General features: G+C 34.5%; 1 protein-coding gene across 1 annotated transcript in view; it reads left to right on the plus strand.

The window, feature by feature from the left end:
* UBE3A (ubiquitin protein ligase E3A) overlaps positions 1–10,723 on the plus strand; it is a 64,363-nt gene extending 53,640 nt beyond the window's left edge. Inside the window, exons 11-12 of the mRNA XM_007458431.1 lie at positions 7,599–7,742; positions 8,773–10,723. Coding sequence (XP_007458493.1) covers positions 7,599–7,742; positions 8,773–8,893 — 265 coding nt within the window. The 3' untranslated portion in view covers positions 8,894–10,723. The remainder of the gene's footprint in view (positions 1–7,598; positions 7,743–8,772) is intronic.
* The last annotated feature ends 785 nt before the right edge of the window (positions 10,724–11,508 follow it).

Consider the following 11,508-nt stretch of genomic DNA (forward strand, 5'->3'; position numbering starts at 1 on the left):
TAAGACTCAAGTGTATGAAAACCATAATGAATATCAGTTGTATCTAGAAATAAATAATATTTTATGTTATTTTATGTTCTCTTATTTTCTTCTGTTATTTTCTTCTTCATTCTGGTTTGTGGGAGGTTACTGATATTTCGTGTATTTAGCACACCCTTGGTCATTTCTAGCAGCAGTCGTGAGCTTTTTTTTACTTTTAGCAACCACGGTTCTGCTATTTACTTGAAGTTCAAAGGTGACCCATAAAAGGGTTGAGATAACATGATGAAAGGATAACCTCACTTGTATTATCACAGCAGCATCTCTGTTAGTGATATTATTGATAACAGATAGTTACGACTGTGTAGCATCTTAATGTTTCCCTTAGAATAGTTGAAGATATCCTGTGCTCCTCCTTATGGAGAAATTACTTTTTAAGTTAAGGTCTTAATTTTATTTCTGTCTTTTATAATAACATAATTCCTCCTTGATACATATCTTAAGATCATATGTGAATGCTTTAAAAAAAAATTTTTTGAAGTATAGTTGATTTGCAGTATTGCAGTGTTGTGTTAGTTTCAGGTGTACAACATAGTGATTTTTTTTTGCAGATTATATTTCATTATAGGTTATTATAAGATTGGGTATAATTCCCTGTGCTGTACAATAAATGCTTGTTGCTTATCTATTTTATGTATAGTAGCTTGTATCTGTTAATCCCATACTTCTAATTTGACTCCCACCCCACCCCCCATCATTATGTAAGGTCTCTCTTTATGTCTTGTAATTTTCTTTGATCTGAATCTGATATGACTGTAACCATTCCTGGTTTTGTATTGCTTTGCTTTTTGTTTGTATGATATATCTTTTAATGTATTTTTGTTTTTCAACCTATCTATGTTGCTGAATTTGAAATGAGTTTCTTAAAAATAGCTGAGTCATTTCTGTCAATCTTTGCCTTTAATTGGTATATTTAGGCCATTTGTATTCAAGGTAATTATTGATATATTAGGGCTCAAGTCTGCCATTTTATTTGTTTTCTGTTTCTTTCTTCTTTATGGTTTCTTGTTGATATCTTTTTGCCTTCTGTGGGATACTTAGTTATTTGAACATTTTTAAGGATTTCATGATTTTAGTGTTCTTTTTTTGTGTATGTTGCTTAGTATAGTGTTCTTCATGGTTGCTGTTGGTATTACATTGTACATATGTGATATTGCTATCAAAATCTCTTCCCGTGAAGTATGGAAACCCCACTTTTAAATATCATTGTCTTGAATATTAATGCTGTTATAATTTTTGTAGCAGTCATCAAATATGATTTATAAAATTCATGAGGAGGATGGTAGTCTGTTTTTTGTACCTGTATTTCTTATATTTCTATTCTTTCTTCTGTTTGCCTCAGAGTCCATCTTTTATCACTTCCTTTAGTTAGTCTTCAAAGGCAGATCTGCTAATGACAAATTCTTTTAGTTTTCCTTTGCCTGAGGGTGACTTCCCCTTTATTGCTGAAGAACAGTTTTGTTTGTGCTATTTGGGGTTTCTTAGCTTCTTAAGTCTGGGTTTGTGTCTTTTTCCAAACACAGGATGTTTTCAGGCATGATTTCTTGAAATACTTTTTCAGTACCACTGTTTTTCCTTTTTTTTTTTTTTAAATATTCCTTTATTTATTTATTTTGGCTGCACCGACTCTTAGTTGTGGCATGCGGGATCCTCATTGTGGATGTGGGATCTTTAGTTGTGGCTTGTGAACTCTTAGTTGCGACATGCATGTGGGATCTAGTTCTCTGATCAGGGATCAAACCCAGGCCCCCTGTATTGAGAGTATGGAGTCTTACCCACTGGACTACCAGAGAAATCCCTCTTTTTCCTTTCTTGCTGTACCTCTCATGATACCAACGCTCAGTCATTTGTCATTGTTCATATGTACCTGAGGCTCTATTTATCTTTTTTCAGTCTATTTTCTCTTTTGTTCAGATTTATATCCTTGGTCATCTTGACTCTACTATTGAGCCCATCTAGTATTTTTCTTTTACTCTGTTTTTTAGTTCTGTAATTTCCATTTGGCTCTTTTTTATTATAACTTATAATTTTTGCTGAGAGTTTCTGATGTTTCAGTTTTGAAACACTAGAACTTGTAATTGCTTGTAGAATCATTTTTATGATGACCTCATTAAAATCTTTGTCAGTTAATTCCAGTATCTTATTCATCACAGTGTTGACATTGGTTGATTTTCTTTCATGTGATTTTCCTGGTTCTTGGTTTGACAGGTGATTTTGGTTGTATGCTGGACATTTTGGCTGTTTTGTTAGGAGACCCTGGGTCCTATTATGTTTTTTACTTTAGCAGTAAAAAAAAAAAGTGTGTCTGAATACTGTCGTATTGTGTAGACAGACATGTTGGTTATTTCCAACCCTGTTAGGAGAAAGTCACAGTGAATCATCTTACATACGGATTATTCCATACATATGTAGAGACATCATTAAATTGGGAATTGGTGCTAAAAGTGGGATTGAACCAAATGGTAGATACATATGTAATTTTGTTAAATACTGCCAAATTCTCCTTCACAGAAATTGTGACATTTTGCACTCCCACCAGTAATATATGAGTATCTCATTTCTTACAATTTTCCCAAACCCAGTGTGTTGTTAAACTCAGCTGTTTACCTGTCTGTTAGTTGAGAAATGGCATTTCATTGTAGTTATAATTTGTGGTTTTCTCATTATGAATGAGGGAGGTTGGGCATCTTTTCTTATACTTAAGAACTATTAGTAATTTTTATAGTTCTGCTCATTTTGCTGCTCAGTCATTTTGATTTTTAGAAACTTTATATTAGGGACATCAGCACTTGAATAAATTGGCAGATATTTTTTCCTAGTTTGTCATTTGTCTTTTGACTTTGCTTATAGGGGTGTTTTGCAAATGAAAACTATTATGTTTATGCAGTTAAATACTTCGTATTTCTTTAGTTTTTTAAAATACTTTTTATTTTTGCTTTTCTGTTTCTGACCTCCTATGTCCATAGTAGAAATTTTAGTCATATTATTTCTCCTTTAGTCACCACATAAATTAGCTTTATTTCCAATTTTATTTTGCATATTTCTTGAGTATTTTAGAGACTTCTAATTTCTATTTCAGATTTGTCCATCTCTCACTGACTTCCATGTGTGTTTATGTGGCCCAGTGCCTTCTACCTGACTAGGGCCAATTTTCGTCAGCTGCTTTCATCCCTTTACAGCCAGAAGCTACTTTCAGGGGACACCTCTGCTTTCCAGGGTGCCCCCTATCCCTTTCAGGCATGATGTCTTCCTAAGACTGCCATATTTGGTCCAAGATACTTTCCTCTTGCCAGTGCTCTTACCTGCCCTTAGTAGTTCACTCTTGGGGTGGGGCTCTGCCCTTTTGGGGTGAACCCTAGCCCATGTAATTCTGCACACCCCATTCTTCCACATAGCTCCTGCTGGACTCTGCTGGTATGGACTCAGGTGTATATAAACTCCAGTTGACATGTCAGTTTGAGTTTTCCACTCTGTTTTTCTAGTTAACTTAGGCATAGATTATAGGTGTTTTTATTGGAATTTGTCTCCTTTATGTACTGGATAGGTTTTAGAAGATGTGAGTGGGATGCAATCCATACAGCTACCACTTTAATGTAGAAACACAAAAGCTTCTTTTTTTCATTTTCAGTTTTCTAAATAGTTGCATTCTTAGTTCACAGTTTAATGTAGAACGTAACACTTATAGGAAAAGAAGAATTTTGCTCAGTAAGTGTTTTCATTATATAAACTGATAGTAGTAACCCTAATATTTTAAGTTCTAACTTTTTAGAAAGAACCAAAAAAACCGCTAAACTTGTCACAGTGACCACTGCTGGTCTGCTATTTCCTTCAGGGTTTGTCTCCTCTACTCAAGGGCACCCGTTGGTCTGCCTCTTCAGGTGTGGCTGATTCAGTATGGCTTTAGAACACTCCTGAAGGGTGAGGAAGCTTTTCTGCCCTGACAAAGGGCTCTGGGTTACAGCAGACTTGCTTTTTCTTGCCAGCCACCCAAAAGGAATGACCTAAACTGTGGTATGATTTCTCTCCTTCCTGAATGATGTGCCTATACATTCCATGTCCAATTTCCTCTTGTGTAGTTTTTTTAAAATTCTTTTCTCTAGGTGAATGGGGGGTTTGCAAGAACTGAAGGGTGGGGAGGATATTAGAGTGTCAGGGAAGGAAAGTGGAGAGAGCCAAGAATTCTCATAAAGCTGCTAAGCTATGTTAGAAATAATGGCATTGCACCAACAAAAATACTAGCATTTTGGTAATAGAAATTGTATTCTGGAATACTAGAATATCAAAAACTAGAATTGTAATTATGGATGTAGGAAGTATGACATTCTCTGCCAAGTTTCTGGAAAGAACTTTCAAATAAATATTAAAATGCATTCTTCAGAAAACTAGAGCTTATCAATGAATTCGGTAAAGTTGCAGAATACAAAATTAATATACAGAAATCTCTTGCATTTCTATACACTAACAATGAAAGATCAGAAAGGGAAATTAAGGAAACAGTCCCATTTACCATCACATCAAAAAGAATAAAATACCTAGGAATAAACCTACCTAAGGAGAAAAAAGACCTGTGCTCCAAAAACTATAAGATGCTGATGAAAGAAATCGAAGACAACACAAACAGATGGAAAGATATACCTATGTTCTTGGATTGAAAGATTCAATATTGTCAAAATGACTATACTACCCAAGGTGACCTACAGATAATCCAATTCCTATCAAATTATCAATGGTATTTTCTAGAACAAAATTTTTAAAATTTGTACAGAAATAGAAAAGACCCCAAATAGCCACAGCAATCCTGAGAAAGAAAAATGGAGCTGGAGGAATCAGGTTCCCTGACTTCAGACTATACTACAAAGCTACAGTAATCAAAACAGTTTGGTATTGGCACAAAAATAGAAATATAGATCAATGGAACAGGATAGAAGGCTCAAATACAAACCCATACATCTATGGTCAATTAATCTATGACAGAGGAGGCAAGAATATACAGTGGAGAAAAGACAGTCTCTTTAGTAAGTGGTGCTGGGAAAACTGGACAGCTATATGGAAGAGAATGAAATTAAAACATTCTCTAACACTATACACAAAAATAAATTCAAAATGGATTAAAGACCTAAATGTAAGACTATACTATAAAACTCTTAGAGGAAAACATAGGCAGAAAACTCTGTGACATAAATTGCAGCAATATCTTTCTGAAATAATGAAAATAAAAACAAAAATAAACAAATGGGACCTAATGAAACTTAAAAGCTTTTTGCACAGCAAATGAAACCATAAACAAAACAAAAAGACAACCCACAGAATGGGAGAATATATTTGCAAACGAAGTGACCAACAAGGGATTAATCTCCAAAATATGCAAACAGCTCATGCAGCTGCATATCAAAAAACAAGCTAATCAGAAAATGGGCAGAAGATCTAAATAGACATTCCTTCGAAGAGGACATACAGATGACCAAAAAGCACATGAAAAAATGCTAAACATCACTAATTATTAGAGAAATGCAAACAGAAACTACAATGAGGTATCACCTCACACTGGTCAGAATGGCCATCATCAAAAAATCTACAAAAAATAAGTGCTGGAGAGGGTGTGGAGAAAAGGGAATCCTCCTACACTGTTGGTAGGAATGTAAATTGATATAGCCACTATAGAGAATAGTATGGAAGTTTCTTAAAAATTAAAAATAGAGGTACCATATAATCCAGCAATCCCACTCCTGGGCATATATCTGGAGAAAAGGATAATTCAAAAGGATACAGGCACCCCAGTGTTCATTGCAGCACTATTTACAATAGCCAAGATGTGGAAGCACCCTAAATGTTCATCATCAAAGGAATGGATAAAGAAGATGTGGTACATATGTACAGTGGCTATTACTTAGCCATAAAAAAGAATGAAATAATGCCATTTGCAGCAACATGGATGGACCTGTAGATGATCATACTAAGTGAGGTAAATCAGATAAAGACAAATACCATATGATATCACTTATATGTGGAATCTTAAAAAAAAATGATACAAGTGCACTTATTTACAAAACAGAAACAGACTCAGACTTCTAAAACCAACTTAATGGTTACCAAAGGGGACAGGTGGGAGGAGGGATAAATTAGGAGTTTGGGATTAACATATACACACTACTGTATATAAAATAGATAATCAACAAGGACCTACTCTATAGCACAGGGAACTCAGTATTTTGTAATAACCTATATGGGAAAAGAATCTGAAAAAGAATGGATATATGTATCACTGAATCACTTTGCTGTACACCTGAAACTAACACAACATTGTAAATCAACTATACTCCAATATAAAATAAAAATTAAATTTAAAAAATGCATTCTTTCACCAATTAAAAATGTTTTGTTTTCCAAAATCTTAAAAATTTTTATCTGAGAAGTAGTGTGTATGTTAAATTTATGGATTATTATTCAAACAAGCATGCCAGGATTGCTCTTTTTTTTTTTTTTTAATTAATTAATTTATTTATGGCTGTGTTGGGTCTTCGTTTCTGTGCGAGGGCTTTCTCTATTTGTGGCAAGCGGGGGCCACTCTTCATCGCCGGGTGGGGGCCTCTCACTATCGCTGCCTCTCTTGTTCTCTGCGGAGCACAGGCTCCAGACGCACAGGCTCAGTAATTGTGGCTCACGGGCCCAGTTGCTCCGCGGCATGTGGGATCTTCCCAGACCAGGGCTCGAACCCGTGTCCCCTGCATTGGCAGGCAGATTCTCAACAACTGCGCCACCAGGGAAGCCCCCAGGATTGCTCTTAATGTGCTTGCATTTTGTTTTTAGAGTAAGTTTAACAAGCATCATTATAACATGACTTTTATCACATAGGTTTTAGGAATGCCAGGGATTAAATTATTCTCTTAAAATAACTGCAGATGACAGATATATCAGAATAATACCCCATCTCCCCTTCCCCAGCACACACTATTGATATTGATTATATAATAATTGTATACTTTTTTATTAGTACTTTTAGGTGTGTGGGTTGTTTTTATTTTTTTCTTTTCCTTTTCTTTTGTCTCTAATCTGTATCACCTTCTCCCCCAAAGTTGTGTAAGATATGAGCAGACAAAGAAAATAAAGGAGGGGTAAATACAGTGTATACACACATGCACACAGTAGACAAAGAAAATAAAGAAGGAGGGGTAAATAAAATACACACACACATACACCCGAAGACATCCGGAGTTAAGTTTTCACAGTACACACATTTTGTCTTTTGTTTGTTACTGATTATACATTTACAGTTTACATAATTATTTCCTTTTGTTGGACACTTAGGTTTACCAGTTATTACTGTTGTAGATAATGTAGTGATGAACAAAAGCTTTTATATTTTTAAAAACTGTTTCCTTAACATAAATTTGCATAGTGGAATTCCTAGGTCCTAGATGACCAGAAAAGAATCTTCAGGGTACTTGATATTAACTTCCAGGTTATCTCCTATTATGGTTTTAATGCAAATCATAAACTTACATTAGTGCTCGTTATAATGAATGCCAAACTAAAATCAGTATTTTATCTTTTCTTATTAGGGAGTTCTGGGAAATTGTTCATTCATTTACAGATGAGCAGAAAAGACTCTTCTTGCAGTTTACAACGGGCACAGACAGGGCACCTGTGGGCGGACTAGGAAAATTAAAGATGATTATAGCCAAAAATGGCCCAGACACAGAAAGGTAATTATTAAATTGTGACTGTATACTGAAAACCTTGCATTCCACATTACACATGTGTGACATATCCAGAAGCTTCTGAGCACTTTTGCAATTTTATATAGAAATCTCCAAATCACGTGAAACATTAGTTCAGAGAATATTTTGCTGTTAATGTTTGAGAAAATTTTTAAACACTGGCCAGGTTAAAAATTATTATGGAGTTCACTTGATTTGAAATTTTAAAAATTGGTGTGATTAGTTTTTGGTTGAGAATTTTTTAATTGAAAGCCATATTATGTCATCTATTTAGAATAGTAAAGTTGAGCCTCAGGAAATTGTCTATTCAGCCCTATATTATGCTAGAATCACCAATTTCATAGTCCTTACATTGTGTTTCCTCTCCGTCGTGTAAGTTAACATTTGGTGCATAGTGACCGTATGTGAGTAGTAGTATATTTAATAGCTTGAATATATAGAAACATTTCTATTAGTTTTCTACATTATTTGATATTATTTGATATTGTCTGTATTATTTGGTATTATTGTAAGTTTATTGGTTATCAAATCAATTACATAGTCATACAGGAATATTTCTAATAAGCATTAAAGAGCCCAGACTTCGAAATTTTAGAAACAAGGTTTGAATATATTACCTCCACCTTTGAGTAAGTTACTTAACTTCTCAGTGACTTCAGCTCTACAGTGGGGAAACTGACACCCAGTCTGTAAGTTTATTGTGAGAAAATTTAGTTAAATGAGCTCTCAGGGTTAAGTACCTAAAACAATATCTGGTATGTAGTAATAATTTTGTGGATGCAGTATGTTATCATCAACCATCATCATTATTAGCATTGAGTAATTTATGAGATAGAGACAAACTGCAGTTTGGTAGGTGTATGGCAAGAGCAGAAAGATTATTCATGACTTGTATTAATGTATAGTCTGCATTGCAAACCATCTCAACATATATACCATCTAAAGTAGGATCATTTAATACTGAGCGTATTTCCCATGACTTATTTTCCTATTTTTCCCCTTTCTCTCTATATAGGTTACCTACATCTCATACTTGCTTTAATGTCCTTTTACTTCCGGAATATTCAAGCAAAGAAAAACTTAAAGAGAGATTGTTGAAGGCCATCACTTATGCCAAAGGATTTGGCATGCTGTAAAAAACAAAAAAAGGGGGGGGGGGGGAAAAAAATTTAAAATTTTAATAAATATAACAAGAGGGATAAAATTGGTGGTGATAGTGACCCAGTACAAAAAGGCTGTAAAATAGTGAACCACAGTAGTCACCTATGTCTGTGCCTCCCTTCTTTATTGGGGATATGTGGGCTGGAACAGCAGATTTCAGCTACTTATATGAACAAATCCTTTATTATTATTATTATTTTATTTTTTTTGCGTGAAAGTGTTACTTTTTCTTTCACTTGTATGTACAGAGAGGTTTTTCTGAATATTTATTTTAAGGGTTAAATCACTTTTGCTTGTGTTTATTACTGCTTGAGGTTGAGCCTTTTTGCATATTTAAAAAATATATACCAACAAACTACTCTCCCAAGGAAAATATTGCCACCATTTGTAGACCATGTAACCTTCAAGTATGTGCTATTTTTTTGTCCCTGTATCTAACTCAAATCAGGAGCTGTATTTTTTTTTTAAACAATTTGCTTTTGAAACTTGAAGTCTTGAAAACAGTGTGATACAGTTGCTGCTGTTCTAGTCCCCAAAGAGTTTTCTGTGCAAAATCTTAAAATCAATAAAGATGGAAGGGAGAGCTTGGAATGTTTAACTGCAGCCCTCAGAACTTTACTTTAGTAACAGCACAATGAATTAAAAATAACTCATGCCACAGTATGTCGTCTTCATGTGTCTTGCAATGAACTGTTTCAGTAGCCAATCCTCTTTCTTAGTATATGGAAGGACAGGGATTTGTTGTTGTCGTCACTGTTGTTGTTGTTGTTGTTGTTTTAAGTTTACTGGGGAAAAGTGCATTTGGCCAAAAGAAATGGTAGTCAAACCCTTTGCAAGAAAGGTAGGAAGTTTGTTGTTTATTATAAACATAAAGCATGTGAAAGTGCACTTAAAATAAATTTTTTATTAATTGCTTATTACCCGCATTTTAAATAGACAATCCAAAGTCTTCCCTTCATGTTGCCATCATCTTATCTAATCAGCCATTTTATCAAGGCACATGATCAGTGTTGGAACATAATGGAAAGGATGGCTACTGTGCCTTGTTTTACCTAATCATACAGTAAGCAGAGACCTGGAAGTGAATGGAACTATTACTCTTAAGTCCTATTTACATTGTCTGTCCCCAAAGATTAAAGTTTATTTCAAAAAGTAAGTGTTAAATAATACTTTCGTGTACTATGGAAAAGTACAGGACATTAAATTACTGGACATTCAGAAGTAAGTAGTTTCTTCCCCTTTCTAGTCTTCTGTGTCTGTGTTGTTAATTTCTTTTATTGCAATATAAAATAAAAGGATTATGTATTTTTAACTGAGAAGAGACATATTGATATATCCTTTTACTACAAGTTACAGCTAATGTGCTGAGCTTGTGCCTCGATGATTGTTTTAACTGACTATGACAGATCAATTTGATGATTTGTTTGAAATTGGCAGGAAAAATACAGCTTTCAAATCATTGGAGGGGGAAAGAGGATGTCTTTAAGAATTATTTTAATTCTTTTAGTAATTGAGACTTAACTGTTATGTACCATAATGCTAAATAAAAGTGACATTTTTCACCATAATTTAGTGGAAAAAGAAGATATTGCTTTCCATATTGTGATAAAGTAACATGGGATTTTTCTGGGCTAGCCTTTAGAACACTGTTAAGGTATGTACACTACCTTGATGCAAGGGACCCTCATGCTACTACAGTCATCTTAAAAGGCCTCTCATTCCTGTGCTTCTTGTGTATAATGCAAGTGAGAATAAGAGAAATCAAATACTCTGGGGGCGTTTTGTATAATAAATTCATGAAGAAATTTGTGTTCTTTGGTTCTCAAGTTTTATTATCACTACAGTATTGAAGTTCTACAGTTGTAATAATATCTGTGTGAAGTTTTTGAATAGTAATTGAGTATAGGTTATCAGACATAGAATTCACATCAAATAGACTTTTAACAAACAGTTGAAAATAAACCCACCCTTGAAAATATTTTAAGAGAAAAATTCATTGGTTGTCTAGACTAATTGCTCTCACTTGCTTAGTAACTAATTATCCTGGGCATGTTACCACTTTTTATCATTGCCTCCTTTTCACTACTGTTTACAAAACTGTCACGGAACAGTATCTTTAGGAAGAGGAGAAAAAATAGAAATTTTGATTATAGTAGTTATCTACCCCAGATGTCATGTTATAAAGTACTCTTTTGCCTGGATCAACAGGAAGCTCTGGAGGAAATGAACCATAAACTAAAGTAATTGGTTTTCCAAATAAAATACAAACTTTCTCTTATATATCATTGTTACTGAGTATTTCAAACATACAATAAAAACACGGCCTGTAGCCAAACTTTTTTGGAGCCTGGCCACTTCAGCAGATTGAGTTGGATTTCCTCCCCTATATACTTTCCTGGGTTGTGCTTAGTTGTGTGATAAAAAAAAACACAGCCTGTAGCCAAACTTTTCTGGAGCCTGGCCACTTCAGCAAATTGAGTTGGATTTCCTCCCCTATATACTTTCCTGGGCTGTGCTTAGTTGTGTGATAAAAAAAACACAGCCTGTAGCCAAACTTTTCTGGAGCCTGGCCGCTTCAGCATATTGAGTT

The sequence above is a fragment of the Lipotes vexillifer genome, unplaced genomic scaffold (genome assembly GCF_000442215.2).
Source record: "Lipotes vexillifer unplaced genomic scaffold, Lipotes_vexillifer_v1.1 scaffold391, whole genome shotgun sequence".
NCBI classification, from domain to species: Eukaryota; Metazoa; Chordata; class Mammalia; order Artiodactyla; family Lipotidae; genus Lipotes; species Lipotes vexillifer.